A 26,390-nucleotide genomic window follows, 5' to 3' on the forward strand; every position below is an offset into this window, starting at 1 on the left:
TACCCGGGCTGGGCTGGGGCTGGGTGTGGAGTGTGTGAACGGCAGAGCTGCTGAAGGAAGGGGGCTGTTAACACGTTTCTGCATTCCTGATTCCTTGTTAAGATGTTTAACTCTAATACCGCTGCCTGTTGATCAGGAAAACAGGTTTGGATGGTTTCTTTATTTCCCCAAATAATTGCTGCACTAGTTACATTAAAATCTTGTCTGTCTTTCATAGTGAAGTCTGAGTTTTCCCAGTTTGTTCTCCTTAGGAGCAAGCTTTTTCAAGAGGTTTATTCTTTATTTCCCATCTCTCGTGATACCAATAAATCCCAGTGCAAATGTTGCTTTTGAACTGACTAATGGGGAATGCTTTTCATATGTTTATCCTGCACAGTTACATTTTTATTTGCAGTTTGTAGTTACACAATAGACTCTTTATTTTAATTCTGTGACTCTTTATCTGGATGATTCATGTATGAAAATCTTTTGATCTCTTTATTTATCCTCTTGTCTTATAAACTTTGTTCTTTGAACAGAGGGTTGTCTAACACTGAATGTGGGGATTTTTAAGATGATGTAGTAGGTGACTTAAGAAGGAATTAGTTGCTTTCTATATTGGATGTTCTATCCAATTATCCAGGAAGTAACTACCCTCGGAAATTAATTCTTAGCAAAGGAATATCTGTATTTCTGTGTTTTATGTCAGTGTTTTAAATTTCTAGTTTTCCACTGTGATTAAAAACTATGCTGTAAATTGCATTTTCCTTCTGTCCTCCCAAAAAGGCAGAATAATAGGAAAAGAGACAGCACTGATAGGGGTGTTCTGAAGCTGTTCTTCCCCAGTGCTCCAGAGCATGCCAGTGACTCAAATGAACTGGTGGCTCCTTAGAGAATCTGGCTGCTTTTACAGCCATGAAAGGTCCTTGGATGCTTCATCCTAGGATGTTTGGACTTTGTGCTACTGTTGTATGTATGCAACTATAGATGTTCTTGGCCTTATCACCAGGAAGAAAGTGAGGCCCAGTGGTGTCTGAACAAATTAGTTAACCTTGGTTTTACTTCCAGGGAAAAATCTGCTTCCTCTTAGCAGGACTCAGACATGCCCCTTGTTCTTCTCTAGCTTCAAACTGATTTATGCATCAGTGTTTCATGCTCTGGAAAAAGTTGCTCTAGGGCAGTCATTCTTACATAGCAGAGTTTTTGATGAAAATACATTTAACTAAAAACACTTTCCTGCTTTCCCAAGGAAGAAGAAAGATCCTGTGATTACCTTCTTTGGAAATAAATTTTTTCAAAGCTGGAAATGTTTAAAGAAAAGTGAGGGAAGAGAGAAGGAGTTCTTCAAAGTTTTATTTTTAAAATAGTGTAAATATTTACTTTGTGCTTACAGTTGATACAGATCTGGTCATTTTGTCCAAGATAGAATGCTTCAAATGCTAAAACTGTGTTGCTAATATGAATGGCCAGTCCCTTCTTTACAAAGGGATTTAGCTCCTTTCATTGCCTTCCTAATGTATCTCTAGCACTGGTTTCTAGGTATTGGTCATGCCTCTGGGTAAGGTGGTGTTATTGCAGGGGAATCTGCAGTCTGTGAATGAAAAGAAATACAGTTTGAAAATTGAAGACCTTAAAATAAAGCAGAACTTTCCAGGTGTATCTTTTTAGTTGACATTGCATCCACATTTCTTGGCGGATGCTCTGAGGCACTTCAACATCAACTAAAAGTTTGGTGTTCAATTTCAGAGGCTTTTATTTTTAATCTGTTTTATGAATGATGATGAGAGGAGTGAGAAACAGACTGGAAAACAGAGATATTAGGTATTGGAGTGATGTGTGTGGGTGTTTTAGTGTTCATTAACAAAACTTTGGCTGAATGGTTGGGCCTCAGGAGATTGACACAATCCTAGTTTTTTTTAGTCCATTCTTTCAGATGTTAGGTACAATTTGCTTGAAAAGCAGATGATGTAGACAATTTTTTTAATGTACAATATGTAGAGGGGTGCAAGAGAGTCTGGACTGCTGGAAATTTTTAGAGTTGTCGTAAAATGGAGCCCTTTGATTTTTGTAAACAGTGCTCAACCTTAATGCAGCTTTTCTTAAATCCAGGTCTTGAAACACTTCAGTATTTAAGTCAGCTTGATGGAAATCAATACAGAGGTGTGCAAAAAGACACAGTGAGATAACTGCACTGTGGGGAAGAAAGAGTTTAGTCTTAGGAAGAATAAGGGTTGGTATATAGTCAAGTCTGGACTCCAGTTGAATGGGCAGCCCTGAGAACAGCAGACATGGTCCTCTGAAAAGCAGAGCTTTTATTTCTCTCTGCTGCCACCAGCTGACTGAAGGAGAGGGATTTGGTGGTAGAGGACACAGAGGCCTGGCACTTCCCTGGGCAAAGGGGAGCTTTGGCCACCCTGCGTTTCTTCTGCTGGTTTATTAAAATATTGGTTATTTAACACAGGCAACTAATGCATGGGAATTAGCCCAGGGTGCAAACACACTGAGGACAGGATTGTTGGAGGGAGGTAAACTCATCACAGCTTCAGCCTGATAGGGGAACATTGGTTAGAATATCTTTTAGGTATGTAGAACAAGCCCTCAGGAAACATGAGGGTTCAAATTGCTTATTTTGTTTTATTTCTCCCCTCCCCATGAGGGAGACTAAACAAATTGTCATGACTAAACAAATTTTTAGAATGATATTGTAGAGTATGTTACCTGATTCATTAATTGCTAGAAACTGGTATACTATGCTATTAACAAAATGTCTTAATGTTCTTACCGGTTTTGAAAGTACAGTAAGTCCTTTAAAAAGACTTATGCAAGGTCTGCACATAATTACTCCTGCTGATCCATGCTTGATTTGTGTTGTGCTGTTATTTAGATATGAGAGATTTCTTTACTCAGTTCAGTATTGGGAATGACAGCTAAAATCTTGGTGGTTCTGTACATTTAGGAAGAAATTAAGGTGTGCTGTGATGGAAGAGAAACACAGTTCAGAGGTGCAAATAACTTTCATTGTGCAGCTCTGAAAATAGCTTCAACAGGCTGCACTGGTGGTAAGGTATTCTCTTGCTGTCTCTCCCTGACATGTCCACTCCTCATTTTCTCTCTCTTCAGATTATCACTCCATGTCGGAAGCTCATCCTTTGTGCTGATAACAGAAAGGAGATGGAAGATTGGATTGCAGCACTGAAGACTGTCCAAAACCGTGAACATTTTGAGGTAATAGGAGAATGTGTTCCTTTGTGTTCTGTGCTTCCTCTGCTGGATTGCAGCTTGTTTCGAGAGTCAGCTCCTAGTGGGCTCAATAGAAGTCATTTTATTCACTAGAATAGGTAGTAGTGTTAGGACCTTCTGTAAAATTTATCCCAGATACATTGAAGTGATTCTACAAAGAATGTTTGGCTTTGTATATGCTCCCTTGGGAATTCAGAGAGAATTTTCAGAGCATAGATGGGTTATGAAGCCAAGTTCCCCTCCCACTGTCTTTTCATTTTCCAGTTATCCTCCCTGTCCCAATTCACATCTTGCCTGCGTGATATTCTGCCAGCTTCAGTGCATCTACCTGCTTCCTGGGGCTGAGTGGGACCAGCAGTGCCACCACAAAAAGCTGTCTTGTGTTTTCCCCACTCTGATGCTTGCCTCCCTTATGCTGGCACAAGCATTTCTCTGCTACACAATGAGCCAGGCTGGGGAACTGATCTTTCTGAAAATTTAATCTGACAAAAAAATGGGGTAAATTCTCCAGTTCATTTCCCTAGACACACTTGTAGTAAGACAAGGATGAGATGTGGTACAGGAGCTGTAATGAAGGTGTGGCTTTTTCAGGTAGTCTCTTTTGCCTTAGACACCTTATTGAGTTTCAGCTAATGCATGTTTATACACTCTGCACTCTTTCCTAGTGAAAAAGTGCTCTCTTTCTGCTTTTCTGACTGCTTCATGCAAGTCTTCTGAAGAAAAAAAGTCTTGTTGCTCTGCTTTTGACCTTGCTGTAATGCATTTATATGGTCAGTCTACCCAGTACAGCATGGACCATTTCTCAGGGATGCATAACTGGTACGCCTGCTCCCATGCCCGGCCAACGTACTGCAACGTGTGTCGGGAGGCCCTGTCCGGGGTCACGTCACACGGGCTGTCCTGTGAAGGTAAGTGTGCCCTCAGCCTCTGCCTGGGGAGGAACAGCCTCGTTTTATTTTTATTTTTGCCCATATGCCCAAATACTGCCATCTCTTATTAATGTCATATGTCTGCAATGAGCAGATACACACTTCTGAGGTATCTGAGAGAATCTTCATAAGAAGATTCTTATTCATGGGAATAATTGTATTTGTAAGAAGATCTTTGTTTAATGTTTGAGTGCCAGGAGGTTACTCTTTCCCAGCTTTGGCTTAGCAGAAATGCCTGGCACAGCTTATGTGTCTAACATGAATGAGGTGATATCTGCGCTGTGTAAAACGATGGAGGAGTGTGTGACTGTGTAAATCCTGTTAAATTTAACAAGGTGGTCACTAAGCTTTGTACAAGCAACTGGCAAAAATGACAAGGCAAGAATTAATAGCTAGATGAGAATACTTACAGCTGATCATTTTGGTGGTGCTAAAAAGGATAGTGTGCCTATGCTTTCTTCTGGAGCCAAATACACACTGCTACATTAGACTTCCTGAGGCAGGATTAATTGCATTCATCTCTTCCTCCATAGTGTGCAAGTTTAAAGCCCACAAGCGCTGTGCTGTGCGGGCAACCAACAATTGCAAGTGGACAACTCTGGCCTCTATCGGGAAGGATATCATTGAGGATGAAGATGGGGTAGGTGTTAGTTTGAACTTTTCCAGCCTTACCTTGATATGGAAGCACTGCCTTGTGTTCTGTAGCTTTTTTCACTTCATAAATAGCAGATTCTGCCTTTACATGGAAAAGATTTCTACTGTCAGAGCATGAGATTTTGTGTAAAAAGTCCAACCAGGATAGCAAGGGACTCCTTAGTAGGAATAAACTGCTGTGGACTGGGGGAGATGAGATTAAATAATTGGAGGCATGGGGAACTTGATCTAAGTTTTGGCAAAAGAAAAGTAAATGAGTGTTTGGAACAGCACCTTAGCATATTGGGATGTCTGATGCAAGTCAGCATTTCTTGGGTAGTCTGGGGTGAGTCACCTGGACTCTCTGCTTGAGCATGATGTAAAATGCCAGAATTGGTCCTCAGATGTTTTCTAGAAATTGCCTTTGCTGTCCTTCAACAGTGCATATGAAGACTTGCTTCTCTATGTATCTCAGTCATGATGCTTCCTGTACCTTTAAACTTCTGTCCCTCTATACCTTTTGCAGATCTCAATGCCACATCAGTGGCTGGAAGGAAACCTGCCCGTGAGTGCCAAATGCACTGTGTGTGATAAAACCTGTGGCAGTGTCCTGCGTTTGCAAGACTGGCGCTGCCTGTGGTGCAAAGCCATGGTGAGTTGAAAAAGTGTGATCATTCCAGTAAAAGGAGAGCTTTTGATCAGCTCTGTGGTATGTTCTTTTAATGACACTTGCTTAGAATAAAATCTCTAACCATGCTGTCAGTGTTTGCCGTGAAGGACTTTATTGTTCTGCAAGAAATAGGAATTTAATTTGTGCTCAGAAGTGTTGCTGTGATACATAAAAGCAAGACCTGAAAAAAGTATCCTACTTCAAGCCAAGCTCATTTTATTTTGAGAGTGAACTTTCATAGAAGAATCTAAGTACAGTAGACATGAATCAAAACTTCTGTCGTGGACTACATTGGATTTTAAGGAGCCATTATTTGTTATTTCTACAGGTTGAAAAGGTGCAACGAATTATAAAGAATACTCAGCTATTTTAATAATAGCAATTTCCCTTCCATTGCAATAGATTGCTTTTGCCTAACCACTGAAGTGATGCAGATCTTGCTGTGTTTTCAATTGTCTATAATACGAATAGGAGAAGTATCAGAAAATATCTTTTTAGAATAGCCAAGCAAACCCTCTATCTTGCAGTCTTTGTGTACCAAAAAAAGCCCTGCTCTACTTTGTATTTCCTTTTTTGAGTGGCTTCATTAATCTCTTATTCTTTTACCTCTTATATCCCTCATGTCTTCCTGGTTTGTTTCTTTCTTTCTTATTCTCTTGAATTTCCAGCTTTTTCTTTTGTTGCTACTTCAGATCTCTCAGCTGAGGCTGGGATTTTGAAAGCAGAGTGCCTGAAGGCTCCTAAAGTCACAGAATCTGGTATCTGGTTCTCTCAGCACTCAAAAGTGCTGATCTCATAAGCTCAAATGGCAGGATAGAAAGAAGAGAATTCATAGAAGGCTCTGATTAGATCATTCTTAAAGCAATTTTATCGATAAATTTATCAATTGACATTTTTTGGTGATTTCACCCCCTCCGCATTCTTCCTCTTACAACTTCTTTTGGGTAGCTTTAGGAATTATACCACAATGTCCAAAAGAGTCTGATTTATTCTTTTTTGGTGGTTTTTCCAGGTACACACAGCATGTAAAGAGTTGTTACCAAACAAGTGCCCTCTTGGGCTCTGCAAAGTGTCTGTCATTCCTCCTACTGCTCTTAACAGCATTGATTCAGATGGTAAGTATTCCTAGTAAGTAGCACTTCTTTCTCTTCCTCTCAGTCACAGTCACTTCAGCTGGCACTATTAATGCCAGATTCTGTCAGGTGAAAATTCTGCTTTTGCTGTTGCTGAAACTTGCCCCTGGAAGCCATTGCTGAGTGTGGCAGTGAACTGTTTGCTTTGCTTTTGCATTCAGTTTATCTCCCTCTAATATCAGTGTTTTCTGAGCTGGAACTGATTACATTTATTGACAATAACTGTATTGAAGAATCAGTTTTGGAAGGTTGGGGAAGCTAAACATTTTGGCATACTGCTAGGAGATAAGTGTGACATTTGGCAGCATGAGGTGTGGTTCATGCTGGATTCAGGGCTGTGCACATTCACCCAGTGAGTGCCATAAACACAAGGAAAATATTAGCTGCTTCATAGCTGGGCTTGGGTGTGGGCTGTTGGTTTTTCTCTCCGTCATCCCCCTGGGCAGCTTCACATCTCTTGGCTTTTCCTCCCTCTCTCTTCCCTTTGCCCCACCAGGTTTCTGGAAAGCCACTTGTCCCCCTTCTTGCACAAGCCCTTTGTTGGTCTTTGTCAACTCAAAAAGTGGAGACAACCAAGGTGTAAAATTCCTACGAAGATTCAAACAACTGCTGAATCCAGCCCAGGTCTTTGACCTCATGAATGGAGGACCTCACCTTGGGTAGGCAGATATTTTTTGGAAACAAAAATTCCTTGTAAATACCCAGAAAGTATGAGGGATTTACTTGGTTAATCTCGTCCTCAAATATAACAGGGAACCTATTCCTCAGAGAAAATTAAACATGTGAGGTTTGGAGGGGTTATTTATCTCTGTGTTGTGTTATTGATTAGCTAAAACAAAAAATGTTGTCAAAAAGGTTATTATATCCATTCATCAGTAATAGCAGGACAACTTGAGGCATTTTGGGGGAATTCCAGAAACACTCCCCTGGAAGAAGACCAAGCATGGAAAGCTTGAATCCATAAGAAAACTTGTTAGCAAACAATCTTTTAACAGGCATCCTGATGATGAAATTAACTGTAAAAAGAGTTAATTTCAATTAACTCAGGTGAACAGACAGATGTCATAGATAGCAAATTAATTTTTTATTGTCAAGATGAGATTTATTGAGAAATAACTTACCTGAGAAGTCTGTGAAACTTCCATCGTTCAAAGACTTTGTGGTTATATTGTGGAGAGACTCTTACCGAGTGTGTTTGGTAAAGTTGGTTCTGCCCTAGGATCTAAGTTGTTTCAGACTTTTTGCCAAATTATGCTAGAATATCTGTGGATAGAAAAAAAAGTGAGTGCTGTGAAATAAACTTCTTTCGTGTATTTCTGCAACGCTCACTTAAAAGTTTGGTCTGAAGTTTGCCCACTTCCAGATGTTTTTCTGTTGCATCAGATTTAAGTAACTTTTGTCATTAGTTGGTGCTCCTTATAATAACAGCCAACACAAGGTGAATTTCCTTCATCTTTTCCTCACAGTGACTCCAATTCTTTGACTAGATCTGTAGATGCAGGGGGCTAAATCTGGGAGTGTCTGTTCCTGGATTAGTGGTCATTGGGTTCTGCTCTCCTGAGAACTGTTGTGGTTCTTTGCCATAGCATATTGCAAAACACTGGCATTTAAAACTGCAGTGTTCTGTCGAGGGGATGTGTTTGGCTGAAAAATAATTTATAAAAGACTTGTAAAATTGAGTATTTTCTTGTTCCCCTTCCCAGCCAGACTGACTGTCATGAGGCATTTTGCTTTTAAGCAGGAATGGAAAGGAGAGAATCATTTACCTTCTTGAGCTGTGGTGCACACTTCTAAAACAGCTGCTCTTAAATATTTGCTCTGAAAAGGAAGTGATGGTGCAGAGTACAGCCTGCTTCTTGATAATTTGAATATTTTCAGCTGATGCTAGTCTGACATGTAGCATAAGATGTTTTCATTTCTGGCAGTCATCTTTTGTGTGTCAGGAACATTTGTTAAAATAAGGATTGGTGCGTACTGCAGCAAATCCTGTTTCGGTAATAATAGTAATATGAAGACAAAATAAAAGCAGGAGCACATCTCAAAAATTATCAGTAGGAAGCACACTTTCAAACAGGAGAGGTTGTTTTTATTATTCTGGAAAGGATGAATGGAGAAATTCACACTGGTGAGCTGTTTGCCTGCCTGTGGGACAGACAAGGACCAGAGCAGTGATTTATGTTGCTTTCCCAGAAGGACTAAAGCTTGTGATATTTTACATCCTCTTGCAGTTGTCTCATGTCTGATTGACTGCATGAAGATCCCCCTCTTGAAGCTTTGCTTTAATTGGTGTGGCTGTGAGTGTGAAGGCAGTGACATCAGAGCACTTAGAACTGTGATGAATAGCTAGCATTAGGCTGGATGCAGCAAGGCTGCAAGAGGGAGTTAATTCAATGGATAATCAGCTATCACATGCTTGTCTCCTCTGCTGTAGAGACAAAAGTGCCCTGCTTTAGTAGACAAGTACGTCTTGGGAGTTATTTTTGTAGTGAATAGCTGTGGTAGGTTTCTTAGCTGTATCTATAATCCCTTAATTATAACCATTTTAATTCATCTGTAATCTGGCAGTGACCTGTATTCATTGCAAAATCAGTGCCTACTTTAAGCAGCATTGCCATGTTTGTTACCTAGATTGGAATTATTGTTTCTTTCTGTAAGAGCTGATTGTTTTTCCCTCTTGATTTTTTCTTTCTCTTCTCTGTAGTTTACGCTTATTCCAGAAATTTGACACTTTCCGGATTCTAGTTTGTGGTGGGGACGGAAGTGTTGGCTGGGTTCTCTCTGAGATTGATAGCCTCAACCTTCACAAGCAGGTACCTGCCCCAAGAGCTTGGTTGGATGAAGGAATGAAGTAACAACAGCATGGGCTGAAGAGGACTTTCCTTGGTCATGCAGATGTCATTTGCCCCAGGACTGAAGCTGCTCAAAGCTTACTATAGCAGTGCTCTTGCACTAGTTTTGTGCAAGAAATGAATCCATAATGGATTAATTCTTCATGCCTGTCTCCAGTGTTCCTCCACAAGATCCAGCTTTTGGAGTTGCTCTGAGTACTCCTGCTTTATTGCCAGCAGAGACATGCTCTGAAAGGGCTGTGGTTAGGAAACTTGGGAGTTCCACATGGGTTATGCTCTGTTCCCTTTAATTCTCATGGTGTAGTAGCTGAATCTTAGTGATTGGCAGAAACTTCACTGGGGTAGAGATATCATACAGTGTTTTGCCTGGGAACTGTTTGTGCTAATTTTACAGAAACACAATGGCACCACCTGATGGCTAAATATAAACCTCTAGGAGGTTTACTATATAGCAAGATGCTCCTTGAGCTGGTAGCTGTAAAATGCTCCTCTCTCAATTCACAATCAAAAGTAGAGGAGATTTTTCCTTAATTGTATGCTCTTCTGGCTGTTTTCCCCATCCAGTTACTTTCTCCCACCCTGGGATTAGCTGTTTCCCAGTGACTGGTGTGTTAAGGAAATCAGTCATGTTACTCATGGCTGTTCCTTACTTGTGTTTCCCCATTTGAATATCACTTTTGTTTTCCTTTTCTCTAATTCAGTGCCAGCTGGGAGTGCTGCCCTTGGGAACAGGGAATGACCTTGCTCGTGTTTTAGGCTGGGGTTCTGCTTGTGATGATGATACCCAGCTCCCACAGATCCTGGAGAAGCTGGAGAGGGCCAGTACCAAAATGCTGGACAGGTGAGTAACCATCACTAACATCATCTGCTCTTCAAGGTGAGGATGTCCTTCCTGGAGAACAGGGCAGTCCTGACTCTGTCAAGCTTCTGGACATCTTACTAATGCCAGATAACTTTTTGTCATTGATACTCTCTCACAAGAGAAGGTGGTCTGGCTTTCTGTGCTCTGCTGCAGAACAGTAACAGGTGAAATTATCTGGGTTCTGGTGTCCTCTCTTCTGTCCTGGAGTCCTCATCATTTGAATTTGTCAGCCTTTGTACTAGTTTGAAAACAAACTTACATCGTAACCTAAGACAGCCTTAAAGTCATGATTTTTTTTTAAGCAATTTCTTCTTTGTAAATCTAAACCAATTTATCTTGAGCTTGGCTAAGACATGAAAGCCAAATGCAGAAGTGGATGTTAACCCTTGGTATTGACACCTCCTGTATATATCTTTGTACATGATACATAAGACTGTTTCATGTCTTTAGAGTTATATCTTGGCATCTCTTATGTTGAATCAAGTAATACCAATGGAATTTTTGTGGAGAGGGAAGAAGTAGAGATGTTCCTCTGCTTGTTCATAATGTCATCCTTTCTTCTTCCCCAGTTCAACCCTTCTGTATTTCTGCTGCCACCCTGTGGCTTCTTTATATCAATGATGGCTCCACAAAGTGCAGTTTGTTCTGCTTTGAGGTTCTAACCTGTTACATTTGGAAAACAGAGGAAATTATCTGCATTGTAGTGACAAGTATGGTTTTCAACAGGTGGAGCATCATGGTGTATGAAACCAAACTCCCTCGCCAGGCCTCCACTTCCACAGTCACTGAAGATTGCAGTGAGAATTCAGAGGTACCTCTCAGGAGGGGCAGGGGACTGGAGCACCAGCCTTGGAGCACACGAGATGGGAGGCAGTGGCTGAGCTCCAGAGCTGAGCCATGGGTGTAGCCAGAGCTGCAAAGATCTGGGGCTTTAAGTCAGTGAAGTATCATGGAGAAAGATGGAGGTTGGGTTACCAGAGTCAACAACCATCATGAGGGATGAGGAGAAGATACTTTGGAATGGAATGGAAAGGAAATTACTGGCTTTTATTTGCTTCATGATGTCAAGTTGTTGAAATAGTGGCAAACTGCGTAGCAGTCGTGAAGACCCCCAGTGCTTTTAGATTTGCAGTTGATCAGAGACTCTGAGAACTGCTGATGATTTGTAGGTTCAGAATTAGTTTCTTCATCAGATTCAGTTCTTCAGTGAGTAACAGAGCACTGGCTGTGGAACTTTTTCACGGCAAAAAGAGTCTGTAGAGTTATAGGTACTCTTAGAGGAGCCAGGATTTCACAGCATATGTTGTAATGCTGGGAAGCAGCACCCCAGTGTTTCTTTCTCATGGTCAACAGGTGCAGAAGATTCTTTGCTATGAAGATTCTGTGGCTGCCCATTTGTCCAAAATTTTGACTTCTGACCAACACTCAGTGGTGATCTCCTCAGCCAAGTGAGTAGTTAGCGGACAACTGCACTAAATTGCACTGTGAAAAATCTGTAACAACCCTTACATGATTTTGTTTTCCTCCTTTGTCTAGAGTACTTTGTGAGACAGTGAAGGATTTTGTGGCTCGAGTAGGGAAAGCCTATGAGAAGGCAACAGAAAGCTCAGAGGAGTCAGAGGTCATGGCCAGGAAGGTAAAATTTGAAAATATGTTTGGGTTTCTACTTCTGAAGTGTAAAACTGGTCTGTTTTCAGAGAACTGGGATAACAGCGGTTCAGTTAGCACTATAAGAAATGAGCTATCCAGGCAACTTTAGTTCTACTCAAATGTTGTTCTTCTTCATGTAGTGCTCTGTCCTGAAGGAGAAGCTGGACTCATTGCTGAAGACACTGAATGATGAATCTCAAGCATCTTCCTCTCTGCCCAACCCTCCTCCCACCATTGCAGAGGAGACAGAGGATGGGGATGGGTCAGGCAGTGCTGGTGACTCCTCAAGTGAGCTCTCGGTGGGCTCGGCCTGCACTGCACGGCCCCAGATCTTCCGTCCCCGAGAGCAGCTCATGCTGAGAGCCAACAGCTTGAAAAAAGCCATTCGCCAGATAATAGAGCATGCAGAGAAAGGTAACAGTCAGGACTCCTGCTTGTCACTCCCTACAGCCTATTAACAAGTATAAATTTCCTTTATTCTGGGGGCAGCAGGCTTCCTTATTGAAAGCAGCTTTCCTGAGCTAGAGAAGCTATTCAGTAACTCTGGCCATTTAGTTTCAGTGTCATTTCTGCCAAGCCCACCTTCTGGAAACATTGCTTGGTAAATGAGTCTGAAGTTCAAGGTATGTTCTCTCCAGCGGGCTGATTTAGGAAGTTCCTACCCTCCCACACTGCTAATTTGCATTTCCTGCCTGTCCCCACCCATACCACAATTGTGTCAATGCAGCTCTTTGTGTGGCCTTGCTGTAAAACAGATCTGAAAATACTTGGGAAGAAGGGATTTTAACTATTTTAACATTGTTTTAATCTCTTTATAGCAGAGCCCAGGAAAACATTGCTGTGGTACAACTGCAGGAGAGGGCAGGAACTTCTTAAATGAGCTTTGTCCCTGGGAAAAAACTTACAGTACTGTACTTTGGTGCAAGTCAGTTCTGTTCTGATGTTAACTTCTTAGGCAGGTGACCCTCTTCTTCAAGTCTTGACCCTTGTCTGTCCCCAGGCACACACCCCCAATGCTCCAAGTTTCTTTTCCTTTGAAAGGCATCAGTCTCCAAGTGTTAGTCATAAAGTTGGGGGTTAACTGAGACCAAAGGAAGTCCTTAACAGATTGTTACTGGAGATAAAAGCATTGAAGTTGCAGATGTAACATCCATACACACCCAGGTGTGCACTCTGAACTACTGTGTAGTTACAAATCATTGCAATGTTGCTTGGATTTCCAGCACTGCAGCATTGTGTACAACTACATTTGCTGAGTGAATAGTGAAAGTCCAGCAAACAACCTGCTTCTGGTGCAGTAGGAGGCCTTGACCTCACTGATCCCTCACTTCACTGCTGCTTACCAGCAATTTGATGTTTGTGAAGTTCTGTTGGAGCCCAGGCAATTTGCTTAATTCAGCCAGAAGTGTTCCTGTTTCTTCTGCACAAGTGAGTTGGATTGCTTCATGGGCAGTTCTGATGAGCTACAGGGTCAGCACAAGGGAGAGACTGGAAGAAGGGGGTGAGCTGTGTAGGCAGTGAGCTGGTAGAGCAGCTGAGGGCATTCAGAGCTGGGCCCTGGCAGGGGCTGTTGGGGAGGAAAAGACCTGTTGATTGCTTGCAGAGGAATTTTTGATTTCTTTAGGCAGCATGCTAGCGTTTAAACCTTACAGGCTTTCAAGCAAACTCCAGTTACATTTCAGATGTATTTGTTCAGCTTTTCCAAACTGTTTTTCTTCTTCCAGAGTGTGCAATCTGATTCTTTCCTCTGATTACATTGGTTTTTACTGACTGCTCTTTTCTTCCTTTTTGATTATATGTGTCTAGTCCCCTTTTCAAGTGCCTTATGTTATTGCACCACTACAGATTAAGCAAACAGGAAATTCTTTAATCATTTCATGTCTGTCGGGTTAGAATTCCTGGCAACATCTAAGTGCAAATAAATGGAAGCCTATCACCTCTAGCACAGTTTGCATCTCAGGATGCCTGAGTACCTGTGGCATTAAAAATAGACACTTCTATTTAGAGCCTCACTGCTAAAGAGCTCAGCAAAGTAAACAAAGAGGCTAAGCCAACCTGGTTCCAAAAGCTCTCCAGAGCAGAGCTGAGACAAATGATAAAGGAGAGCTTTGTGTTATTCCTGTTCTTTCCTTTAAGGAATCAGGACATTAGAGTCCCAACCTGTTACTGTTTACATGAGTGGGAGATACTCCTTGCCAGACGAGCAGTGAGGCACTCACCTGCTTTATCTCTTCATACAGCTGTAGATGAACAGAATGCCCAGACCCAGGAGCAAGAGGGCTTCCTCCTTAGTCTCTCAGCCTCTGAGGAAGGCAAGGAGCTGAGGAATGAGGATAAGATCTCCATGCAGTCATCACACAGCAGCAGCTATGGAGTGTCCAAAGGGAGGAGCCAGAGGAAAGGTACTGCTCTGGGGCTGCCACCGTGCAGGTCTTGCCTGTGTATTGCAATTCTGTTAGTTATAAAAAGGGAAGGAGGTGTTATGTGTATTACCTTTTGTGTTCTACTCAAATTTTTGCATGATTGCTCTTCAGGCCTTGCACATTTCTGTGTTCTAGCCTATGCATTATACACCCCATTTTTTGCTGCATCTCTCATGGCTGGTCCATGATGTTAACATATGAAAGCCTGGGATTCAGAAATTTCCTTGTACCTTAGCCAGTAATCTGGGTTCTCTTGGCTTTCAGTGCTTGGACAAGGACAGTCTTGAGCACTTTCCTTGTCATCCTTTGCGGATAACAGAGAACAGCAGCCAGTTTGCTTTAATAACTGTGTTATGTGAGTAATTTGTTAGAGGTCCCTAATCACTGCTGATACATTTGGAACTTCCCTGAGTATTGATTTGGAGCCAAATAGCCTATCTGTTGTGCTGCTGGCACCAGCTTTTTCTCATCTCCATTTCTAATATTTTTCTTTTGGCATTTTGATACTTCCAGTCTGTGGGTTTTCCAGCAGCACATATGTGACATCTCTGTCTCTTAATGACTGGTTCTGTCAATTCTTTGTTTTCTGGGGGCTCAAGTGTTTTGCTGTTGAGTGTTACCTAACCCAGTCTTGCTGCTTGGCCTGTGTTGATCTGAATCACAGCGCTATGTTTGTCAATAGCCAGGTTTGTGTTGTGTTTTACAGCCTCTAAGTCTCCTTGTGAAAGACTAATAAACAAAGGAAGTTTGTCACTGGGCAGCTCTGCATCTCTTCCTCCCCAGACAGGAAGCCGGGACAACTTGCCAATGCTGAACACAAAAATCCTCTACCCAAGTAAGTGTAACACCCACCGCTTCCCACCGAGGCAGCCAACTGGAGCATGGGTGAGTGCAGCACAGGCTGCAGTCCCCATGAGAAAACATGAAATTGTCCTGCCAGATACCCTTTTGTGCAAGGTCAACCATGAGAGAAATCTCTTTGTGGATGACTGCAAGTGGAGGCTTGGAATGAGCTGTAATAGTTACCAGTTTCTAGCTAAGACTTTAGACATAGATTTTTATTAATGTCATGAAGGGACAGAATTTAGATGCCAATTGCAAGGGGATATTTATTTCAAAGTAACCATGAGAAGGGGGAAATGATGCTGTTGAGAAAGGTTTCTGAAGAATGGCAGCCATAGGTTGGGAGCAGCAGTTCCTTTATATGAAGGCTGAAATGACTGGAAGTGCACCGACCCAGCAGAATTCCCACCTCCCACATCATGTAGCAGCTTCTCCCCATCACTGTAGCAGTATCTTTCTATCTCCTCACCCAAATTACTTGTTCAAATTACTCCTTCTGGAAGCAGGTAGTTTCCTTTCTCTCTGACAAACCTACTGTTTGTGGGTCACCAGTTAATAATTTAAAAAGCAGGAGACAGTAATTCTTGAACAACTTGGATCATAGCTTCAGTCCTGCTCCTTTCTCTCTGTTCACTGTATCAGGGATATCGCTTGTCTCACCCTGGAAAAAAAAGCTGCTGCAGAGAGAACTCCTATTTCTCTTTTCCATGTTTCTATACAGCTGTGCTGCTAGCCTTAGGCAGTATACTGTCAGTCAGAAACCCTCCAGGCAGCCCCAGAAATCCTTCTCCTTGGAAAAGAACTCACCTCTGGAGTGACAGAAAGCAGTAATGCTATTTGCTTTCTTCACAAATGACAGGAAAGAATGTATCAACTCTTGTTATCTTGTCTTTGAGATTGAAGTTACCTGTTTTCTGCTTATTATTAGTCATGCTCTTCTCCATGGTCAATTTTCCTACAGATATCCGTGCTGGCATGTCAGGTTCTTTGCCTGGGAGCTCAGTCATCAGCCGATTGTTGATCCATGCTGATCCCTTTAACTCTGAGCCTGAAAATCTGTGAGTATGCTCCGGAGCTGGAAGGGAGGGGAGTGGGTGTTTGCAAACGGACCTCAGCAGAGAGGGGGATTCCTTTATGGACCAAAGTAATGGACTGCAACAGCCTGGAGTTTCATAAATGGATCCATATGCTGGATTCTAGAGCTTAGGGATCAGCTTATGGAGTTCCACATGTCCTGACACACATCTGACACAACTGAGCTTGGTGGTCATTTCCAATCTAAATGATTCTGTGTGAGATATGCACCAAATGGTACCGAGACTTATGAGTGGAAGTTTTGTTCTTCTCTTTGGCAGTGAATGTTACACTGAGAAGTGTGTCATGAATAATTACTTTGGAATTGGACTGGATGCAAAGATTTCTTTGGACTTCAACAACAAACGTGATGAGCACCCAGAGAAATGCAGGTGGGTTTGGATCAAACCTTTGGATTGATGCCAGAAGTGACTGAACCACTTCATGCTTCTGTGTGGTGAAGCTGATTGTGTACACTGTGCTGAATAGGTGTGTTGTCTATATAATGCTCCTTCAAGGCTTGAAATCATGATGGAAGAGATAAATTACTGATTTATTACTGATTCATTATGTTATAAGGTATTTAAGTTGCTACATTGGTGCAGATTTAGCATGTTGGTTCTATTTATGTCATCTCACAGATTTTTCTCCTGGGCTTGCTATTTAGCTGTGAGAGAAGCACATCTCAATTCTAAATGCAGCAGAGGCTGTTTTTGGCATTGATCCTGACCCAATAAAAACCACAGTTTTGGCCTTTTGAATACCTGAGCAACTACAGGATGCTTTGTGTAGCTTGGGATTGGCTATATTTGCTGTATATGAGCTAATACAGCTGAGCACTGTTGATGTCCTGGTGTATGAGATGGACAAGTTCTGTGCCAGGGCAGTCTCTCTATGTTTCTGGTAGTGTCTATTACTCATGCTTGATTCCTACCTGATGTTTATTTAAAGGGAAGTAGTTTCCTAGCACAGTGACCACTTGGAGCAATTGACCATTTTGGAAGCAAGCAGCTTTGTTGTTTAGGATGTAGCAGGTACCATTTCAGTGTGAAGGTTTTATTCCTTCTTAGTGAAAGGGTAAATGTCTGTGCTGACTTTTTCCTATTTTGTTTGCCCCCTTAGAAGTCGTACTAAGAACATGATGTGGTATGGAGTATTAGGGACCAAGGAGCTGCTGCACAGAACATATAAGAACCTGGAGCAGAAGGTCTTGCTGGAGGTGAGGAATTAGCATGCTCTTCTGTTCCTAAGATTGGGATGCGTAATTCCATCTCCTTCAGGCACTGTGATTTTTGGCATGGTGATTTGGCTTGGTGATATTTGCCTGCCTGAAACAACGTACTTGGCTATGTGTGACCCTGAGGTAACTAAAAGTGGCTTTTCCTGATTTTGGAGCATAACTTGTATTCTAAGCCCATAAGGGAAGAAGCATCATGCTGCTGGAAAGTATTTGCTGTTCCCAATGCATTGTTCAGCATGGTTAAGATTGTTATGTTCCATGTGGTATCTCACATGAACACATACTTTTAGATGGTGGGTACAGTGGAAAGCTCTGAATTTAACTGTGCTATAATGTGTATCCAACTGGAAAAGAAGTACTTTTGTATAGGTCATGCACAGCATAAACAGGTAACTTGCAGGAGAAGACCCTCATCACATGGATGTTTCAGGAGTTTTATTCCACTTTCTTGAGAAATAAATCAAGAGGCTTTGCCAAGCCTCTCAGGTGTGCCCTGTTAGAGGAAAAGAAGCAAAGTATCTCTCTAAAATCCATGTCTGCCAGAAGATGTGTGGCTCATGAGGCTTGAGTGGATACCTTCTACTCTTGTAGGCCAAGAAGGAACAGGAAGAAGCCTGAATGAATGTATTACTAAGATGGTGCTGGCTGTTTTCTGTTCACAGAGCATATGCTCTGGCAGGAGGGTCTCTCTCCGCTGGGCTGAGATAGTGTTGCCTTCATTTCTGTGCAGTGCGATGGGAGGCCAATCCCTCTGCCCAGTCTCCAGGGGATTGCTGTACTCAACATTCCCAGCTATGCAGGAGGCACCAACTTTTGGGGGGGAACCAAGGAGGATGATGTGAGTATTCTCTAAGACCATACAGGAAATGTTTCTACTTACTGTTACTTTTGAGGTCACAGCCTCTGAAAATATGCTTGGAAGAATAGGGCAGGGGTGGCCTGTCTGCATGCACTTTCTGTTGGATGTTGCTGAGATACTGAAATCCAGCCTTGAGCAGCTTTCATACCCAGGCAGTCTCTAAGGATTCAGAAGAAATACCACCAGAGCATTTGGATCTGCAGAAAGTTCTTTAGGCTGACCTTGTCTCCACAGAGAAGTAAAGCCCCTTGACAGCAAAGGCAGCTAGATTCACTCAGAAACATTGTATTCTTTAGAAATTTTTTTGGGTGCCTACCCTCAAAAGAATAATTATTGCCTTGTGGCCTACAGCCTTCATGTCTGAATTATACTTTAGCCATTGGAAGCCTCCTTTTTCTCACTTCTGGCTCATTCCAGATCTTCACCTTCTAGCCTTGTTGTTAATTTTGTACAGATTAAAGAGCACAATTAAAAGCCACCCCCAGGTTGGGACCAATAGGGGGTAAAGGAAACCACTCCAAGAGAGCTGTGCCTCAGCTGAATTCTCTCTCCCTTGTATGTGGCAGACATTTACAGCCCCTTCCTTCGATGACAAGATTTTGGAGGTGGTAGCTGTGTTTGGGAGCATGCAGATGGCAGTGTCACGTGTGATAAACCTCCAGCATCACCGGATTGCACAGGTATCAGCTGCTTTTGTGAGCTCTTCCTGCCTGCCCCCTCTCCAGCTGATGACTTTGTAAAGCCTTCTTTCTGTGTGCTCTGGCCCATGGAAAGAGCATCCACAGGGCTGGAAATGGACATGCTCAGGGGCAGTTTGAGTATGGAATTGTTTGCTAGCATTCATTTTAGTAGGAGTTAGACCAACAACTCAAATACAGATTAGTCCAAAGACAAAGCAGGTGTTCCCTGCTGCTCAGGGGTGAGGTGTGTCCTGCTCCCTAGACATGTGTGCCTCAAGTAGCTAAAAAGCTACAGCACCTGGGGAGGGGCTTTGGAAGGACAGAGAATGGCTTATGCTTTTGGAAAATCAGCATTTTAGAGCTTTTCTGACCCAGTCACATCTTGCAGTGCCGGACAGTAAAGATAGCAATCCTTGGAGAAGAGGGAGTTCCCGTGCAAGTGGATGGAGAAGCCTGGATCCAGCCTCCAGGTTACATTTGGATTGTTCATAAGAACAGGGCACAGACCCTCACCCGAGACAGGGTAAGAGCATCCTGAATTGTCTGTGCAGTACACGTGTGTTTTGATGTCCCATATTTCTGGAGAGCATGGAAAAGGCCACATGTGAACATTATCTTTGTGAATGCAAGAAGCATATTTTATTACACATTTGGGAAAGAATGTGATTAAACTTGCATTCACCACTTGGGAAATGTCATAAATAAGGTTGTTTATACAAGCTTATTTTACTTCCTTTTCTAGGTGCCTTGTGACAGTGTTTCTTAACATGCTTGCATGCTGTTTTTTCCACAGGATACCTGCTGTGCCAAATGCTGTGGATTGTCTAGATTCAGACGGTCAATGTTTTAATTTGTCATTATTGTTCAGTATCTGGCTTCGTTGACCATGTTAAACAGTGTCTTATGCCTTGTTCAGAAGTGTATGTCAGTCTCATCTCATCATTTTCAAATATATCTGATGAGTACCAGCAGATAAGGAAGCCTCCTTGCTCTTTTGCTGTATGATTGAGCAGTGGTCAGACAGAGGAAAGGATAAAGACCCTGCTGTGGCCCAGACACACTTTGAGTCCTCCCAGCTCTGTGACTGTCCATGCATAAACAGTTCAGTTGAGAGCAGCTCTTCATACTTTCCAGCACAACACTCCTTTAGCCACTTCCAGAGCAAATCAAAGTCCTCCTCAAAGGGACTCACCTGCTGAATCACAAGAAGAAGGAGCACAACAAAGGGAAAAAGGGAAAGCAGCCTGATTACAGGTCTGAGGCACGTTGCCTAGCAAGGGAGTTACAAAGATGACAGTATGAAAACAAAGGTGGGCATACAACGCCCCTGTCATGGTAGGACAGGGCACCAGAGATCTCTTAACTGGGAGAGCAGTGGGTGTTGATCATAGAACCACAGATTGGTTTGGGTTGGAAGGGACTTCAAAGGTCATCTAGTCCAAGCCCCCCTGCCTTGGGGAGAGACACCTTCCACTACACCAGGTTGCTTAAAGCCCCATCCAGCCTGTGGTCTAAATATTGCCAGAGATGGGGCATCCACCACTTGTCTGGGCAACTTGTGCCAGTGTTTCATCCCCTCAGTGTATAAATTCCTTCCTTGTATCTAGCTGAATCTGTCCTCTTTTGAGTTCAAAGAGTGTCCTGTCAGCTCTAATGTGAATGTTGTGGAAAGGAGACAGGAATAGTGCACACAAGCTTTTGTGAAGGGCAAGAGAGCTTCTGCAGCACCACACTGACACTTGGAGGGAGAGTGACTGAAGGAGATAGCACAGAGAGCAAGAGAGAACAGGATTGCTGCTGTAAAGGTAAAGGGAAGGAAAAAAGGAGAGGCAGCCTATGTGTGGGCATGGTGGGAAAGGTGGCATGAAGCACAAGAGATAGAGAGGACAGGGTAGTCCCTTGTGAGTGTGCTATGTGTTGGGCCATCAGAAACCACAGCTGTGATTGTGCCAGCCCATTCCTAATTGCCTACCGACTTGGTTTTGCAGTCATGGAATTGCCACTGAGGAAGAGGTTCCAGTTTTGCAGTTGCACACTCAACTTTGTCTCAACTTACCCTTGTTTTTCCTGCTGTCCTTTTAAAGGTCACTGCATACCCCTTCTTTCACAGAGCAAACCTGTCCTATTCAGTTGAAGTGGATTTCATGCATGTGACACTGTACCTTTAGTAACATTTTTCAAATGTGATTTGGGATATATAGTTTCCTAAACTGAAGATGGAAACACTCAAATTTCCTTATTTGTTTGGCCTCATCTGGACCACTAAAGAGTCCATCAGCAAGAGGGAGATCAGCAGGTAGCTTGCGCTGAGCTGACAGAGCCTGGTTTTCCAGTATCAGAGGCAGTAGGGGAAGGGAGTGCTTTACCACAGGGCTCCATAGTTTTCATTCTCATCACATTCAGTATGAATCCTTCTACATTGGATCTGTTTTGCTTTTTCCCACACCACTGCCTGCTGCCCACAGGAATATCAGTAAGGTTTCAGATGTGTCAGGTCCTAGCTCTGAGTTCAGATGCTTGGCCCACCAGTTCCTAGGGAAGCCCAGTTTACTCTCAGTAAGGAAGAGCCTTGAACATTTTTAATTTCATGCTCTGAAGTGTCACAGTAATACTGAGGTGTGTAAAGGTGATACATCTGCTCAAAGAAAAGGCTGCCACCAGTAGAGAATTGTTGGGTTTTTTTTAGACTGGCCCTCAGAACTGTGTAGTAATTTTGACTAAAACTATGCTTAAGCAGAAATCCAGCCAAGGCAAGCATATGGCATGGAAAACTTCATCCCAGCCAGCTACTTAGCAAAGCTATAAGCAACTTAACTGCTGGGCTCTGCAGTGAAAAGTGCCTGTACCAGATCTACATATTTTACAGGCATAGGCACAGTCACTGGGTTTTTATATAAGTTTTATAAGGTACCTTATAGTTTGCTTCCTGTGTTTTTAGGCATTTGAGAGCACCCTGAAATCTTGGGAGGACAAACAGAAGTGTGAATTGTCACGACCCTCCTCTTTCTCTCTGCAACCAGAGATCATGTCTGAAGAAGAATCCACCCAGATCATCCAGTTTGGTCAAGCTGCAGGTGCTCTGATCCACAGGTGTGTCTCAGCTTGCTGTTGGTGAATAGAGCCTCCTTTAGGGCTTGGAGTTCTTATCCTGCTTCCTGTTCTGGAGATGTTTCTGTTCAGCTACATTGCTGGCCCATGTCACTGAGAGTAGCATCATTCATTGTTCAGAGTCCCAGCTAAACAAGGACTAAAGCTAGATAAGCTTTCTTAGGCCATTTTGAACAAAATATGTACTTTCATGAGCAAACATGGATCCTTTAATCCTGAAAGACCTGTTGCCTTTGAATATAAAGTAGTTTTTTCAGAAAAGAAACAAAAGCCTCTCAAGGAGCTCAGGTGACAGCTGGGTTGTTGTAACCCTGATGCCTCGCAGAAATTTTTGTACAATGCCCAGAATGTATGCTTAACTGCTCATCCTTTAGTCAGGCCTTCCATTGGGCTTCTGAGAGAAAACTCCCAGTCATTAGAGAAGGTTGCTGTAAGTGCAGCTAGCTGCCTTTCACATCACTCTGGTCAGACTGAAATGTCTGGGTTGTATTTCAAACTGATCTTAGTTTGTGTGCAAAATGTTGTGCCTGTGAGAGAGCTGCATTTCCTTGCCTGTGCATGCTCAGTGTGGCAGGAGAACTGCCCTGCTTTGCCGGAGGCTGTGCCCCTGCTGTGATCCCAGCTCGGCTCATCACTTGGATGGGTGTTTAAATGGGATACCCAGTCAGGAGAGATCTCCTGATTTGAACATATACAGTCTGATATGCTGATGCTGTCTGCAATTCTCTCTTTAGCATTCGGGAAATAGCTCAATCCTATCAGGACATGGAACAGGAGCTTGCCCATGCTGTCAATGCCAGCTCCAAGTCTATGGACAAAGTCTACGCTAAATCCAAGTCTACAGAGGTACTGCACTCACTTGGCATCTCCCATTTTGTCCTTGCTCCAGAGCTCTTTTTTTTCCATTCTAGCTGACCCAAAAGTAGGCCTTGCTAGTCTAAGACTTCTTCGTTTTGACTGCTCAGACCTGTGCACTTCCAAGCTTAACTTGTACATGAATTGCTTCCCTGCAGGGTCTGAACTGCAGCCTTGTTGTAGAGATGGTGAATAATGTCAAAGCCCTGCACAATGAGACAGAGCTGCTGCTGGCAGGCAAGATGGCACTGGTAAGGAGCACAAAGCAGGAGGAAAAAGCAGCCTCTCACTTCCTCTCCTCGCCTCCTATTGCCTTGCCCTAGCATTTTGCTGGTCTTGGACTCTGTAAGTCAATTTAGATGTTATCATCCAGGAATCATTTGCTACAGAAAATTTTGCTACATGAGTGTGCTGTGGAGCTTGGAGCTCAAAAAAGATAAGAATTGTTAACTTGGTCTGGGCAGAGTATCTGCTCTGCACTTCCTTTCAAAGGAACTGCTTTGTTAGCTAGGAATTTCAAGGCAAGGGTCTGGTTGTGTGTTTTACCATGAGGCTTTTAACTCTGCCTTTCTTCTATTCCTGATCCAGCAATTAGATCCTCCACAGAAGGAGCAGCTCCAGGCAGCCCTGGCAGACATGGACCTCCAGCTGAGGAAACTGGCAGACATCCCTTGGCTGTGGCAGCTCATGGAGCCCTGTGATGAGGAGGTGAGGAGAACAAGGCTATTTTTCCCTAGCTGTTCTCTTTTTCCCTAGTTGGCTCTGTGTGTTTGACTTCCTGTTACTATATGACTGATATGAGAAAAAATTATTAAGAAAGAAACTTGACTCCCTAGGGCCAAAGAAAGTAATCTCCTGCCAAGATCCTTTGCGTAACATGGGATCAACTTTCTCTGCTTCCTTTTCTGTCTTGATCAGAATGAGTTTTGGATTTTTTTTTCCTTTCTTTACAAGATCATGGAGCTGAGCTTGTTGCTCTTAGTCCATTCGAATCAGTTTATGTGTGCTTGATTTTCCCCTTCTGTTCTTGCAGAACCAGATGCTGGATTATTCTAAACGCAGCCGCAGTGGCAAATTCCGCCTGGTGACCAAGTTTAAAAAGGAGAAGAACAACAAAAATAAGGAGACTCACAGTAGCATGGGATTGCCGGGTACCAAGTCTGCTCATTCATTGTGTCTTTTTGTCACATCAGTGTGGTCACACCACTACCAGTTCTCAGTCTGTTTCCTCACACATCCTCTCCTTCTGTTTCACCTGCATCTGCCTCTTCTTGCAGGTCTAGTCAATCTTTTTCATGTGGCAAACAGCTTATTGGTCCCTTCTGAGTCATGGTCCCCCTGTACCATGCCAACATTCCTGAGCAGGAACAGGAAGTACCCTCTGAAGAACACTCCCCAACACTGTGCAGATTTTCATGGATATTTCAGAGGTTGCTTAGGGAAGTGAATTTGAGGATTTCGGCGTTTTAAGTATAAAAATGACTGCGGAGCCCAAGTCCCCGTAACTCCAGTCTTTTCACTGCTTGTTCTCTATGATACAGTAAATGATATTTTTCTCATTGATTCACCTTCAGGCTTTAATCAAGTTTCATGTCTAATTGGCTGGGGATCAGCATCATCACAGGTGTTTCCCGATCTTTAATCCTATTGGTCAGTAGATAAAAACTGGCCACAAATCAACAAATTGCCATTTAAGATACTTTCTCTCTAAATTGGTCTAGTTGATTTTTGGTTTATGCTCTCCTTATGAAGGCTTTCTTCCAAAATTCAGAAGTATGACCTCTTCTGTTGGCTCTTGGGTTCTGTCCTCTGCCATGGAGTTGGGGGTACAGTCTCCTGTCTGACAGGCTAGTGTTCATTCACTGCCTCCCAAAACTTGGAAATTTTATTATTCTCTTATTTAGAGACTGCAAGAAGGTGGAAGTCAAAACTCTTCCTTTCTCCCTCAGACAAGGGGGAGAGAGGTTGTCATTTTGTTTACTGGGTGCAAGTGATTGTACATAATAATGTGCAAATATGTGCTGTGATTCTCCATAATATATTTTATGAATCTGTTGTTTTGTACACGGAATTTGCACAATTAATTTACTCTTCTTAAACATGGGGGTAAACTTGAAAAAAGTAATCCCTATCAAAAGAGATGCCATCTCATCAAAAAAAAATATGCACTTCCTCCTGGCTGTACTGCAGCAGGCCTCTCTTAAGAGAACTCTCTTACCTTTTTTTGCCCTGCCTCCTTCATTCAAGATTGAAGGTTGTGCTGCCCTCCCCTTAGCTATAGGCTTGTGGTCCTGCTTGCCCTCCTCCTCTGGCACTCAGTGCTGTGGTGTCCTCATCTCTCCCTGTCTCCTGGGATTCTGGGTACTCAATGCACTCCTGCTTTTCCATCTCTAACAGTTCACCTCTGGGGGACGGAGGAGGTTGCGGCGTGGCTTGAGCACCTCAGTCTTTGTGAGTATAAGGATATCTTCATCCGCCATGACGTCCGGGGCTCTGAGCTCCTGCACCTTGAACGGAGGGACCTCAAGGTACTTTCACGGTCGGCTCATGAGAAATAGCCAGCTGCATCTGCATGACCTCCTGTGCTGAATGTGCTTGGAAGTGGTCTGCCTGCTGTTCATTCCAGGTGCCTTGGCAAGATGAACAGGTTCACTACAGCCTCGTTTTATTTTCTCACCGTTTTGGGTCACCTGGTTTTTAATGGCAGGGAGGTAGAAGAGCTGGTTGAGGGACCAGCTGTCCACTTCTGCCACAGCTTCCTGGAGATGTGGTACAGTCCAGCACACAGATTGCCAATAGTGTTCTTAAAAGTCTCTGATTTTAATGAGGGAAGTTTGTCTCAGCTACTGAACCATCTTTGCAGAAGGTGCTGTAATTGGGAAGATTTGGTTCTTACCATGCAGTGACTGGACAAATGGATCATCATACTTCTTTTTACAAGAAAAAGTGATTGTCCACTTTGATGAGGCTTATGGATGGAGGGAATCTTTTTTGAGAGGGCTTAGTAGCCACATTGCACAACTTTTCATCTCCTCACCAGGAGACATTGTTTCTACTGAGAGAAATTGAATGTGGTGGTTTGCGTGTGCAAGGGACTTGTGTCATCATTCTGGTGACTTGCATAGAGCAGGAAAACAGGTTTTTTTGAAGTAGTGTGTGGCATTTGTTTGATGCCCCTTGAACCTTTATTTATCATTTTTACCATCTTTCCATGGTGAGGTTTGCTGTAACCTGTGTAACTGACCCCTCTGCATGTCATCCACCTACAGCCTGTGTTTGTTGCATGGTACCCAGCTATCAGATGTGACTGGTTAGTTCCTCCTGCATGTTTTGGCTTCTAGATTTGGTCCTTGACATCTATGT

General features: G+C 42.9%; 1 protein-coding gene across 6 annotated transcripts in view; it reads left to right on the forward strand.

Annotated features, from left to right (window-relative positions):
• DGKD (diacylglycerol kinase delta) overlaps nt 1-26,390 on the forward strand; it is a 58,494-nt gene that overhangs the window by 27,569 nt on the left and 4,535 nt on the right. For all 6 annotated transcript variants that reach the window (XR_011680762.1, XM_071437456.1, XM_071437458.1 and 3 more), the window contains 26 exons: nt 3,100-3,204; nt 3,995-4,127; nt 4,682-4,788; nt 5,308-5,433; nt 6,464-6,566; nt 7,081-7,243; nt 9,286-9,394; nt 10,135-10,274; nt 11,022-11,106; nt 11,649-11,743; nt 11,832-11,931; nt 12,086-12,359; nt 14,186-14,347; nt 15,075-15,203; nt 16,173-16,269; nt 16,567-16,677; nt 17,408-17,504; nt 18,256-18,363; nt 18,951-19,064; nt 19,453-19,587; nt 22,003-22,154; nt 22,907-23,018; nt 23,186-23,278; nt 23,616-23,735; nt 24,061-24,178; nt 25,425-25,555. Coding sequence is in view for 5 of the 6 variants with exons in the window: in XM_071437456.1 (XP_071293557.1) it covers nt 3,100-3,204; nt 3,995-4,127; nt 4,682-4,788; nt 5,308-5,433; nt 6,464-6,566; nt 7,081-7,243; nt 9,286-9,394; nt 10,135-10,274; nt 11,022-11,106; nt 11,649-11,743; nt 11,832-11,931; nt 12,086-12,359; nt 14,186-14,347; nt 15,075-15,203; nt 16,173-16,269; nt 16,567-16,677; nt 17,408-17,504; nt 18,256-18,363; nt 18,951-19,064; nt 19,453-19,587; nt 22,003-22,154; nt 22,907-23,018; nt 23,186-23,278; nt 23,616-23,735; nt 24,061-24,178; nt 25,425-25,555 (3,219 nt within the window). In the remaining variant the exon portion in view is untranslated. The remainder of the gene's footprint in view (nt 1-3,099; nt 3,205-3,994; nt 4,128-4,681; nt 4,789-5,307; nt 5,434-6,463; nt 6,567-7,080; nt 7,244-9,285; nt 9,395-10,134; nt 10,275-11,021; nt 11,107-11,648; nt 11,744-11,831; nt 11,932-12,085; nt 12,360-14,185; nt 14,348-15,074; nt 15,204-16,172; nt 16,270-16,566; nt 16,678-17,407; nt 17,505-18,255; nt 18,364-18,950; nt 19,065-19,452; nt 19,588-22,002; nt 22,155-22,906; nt 23,019-23,185; nt 23,279-23,615; nt 23,736-24,060; nt 24,179-25,424; nt 25,556-26,390) is intronic.

This window comes from Agelaius tricolor, unplaced genomic scaffold (genome assembly GCF_023055355.1).
Source record: "Agelaius tricolor isolate 1412-34295 unplaced genomic scaffold, bAgeTri1.0.p SCAF_12, whole genome shotgun sequence".
Classification (NCBI taxonomy): domain Eukaryota; kingdom Metazoa; phylum Chordata; class Aves; order Passeriformes; family Icteridae; genus Agelaius; species Agelaius tricolor.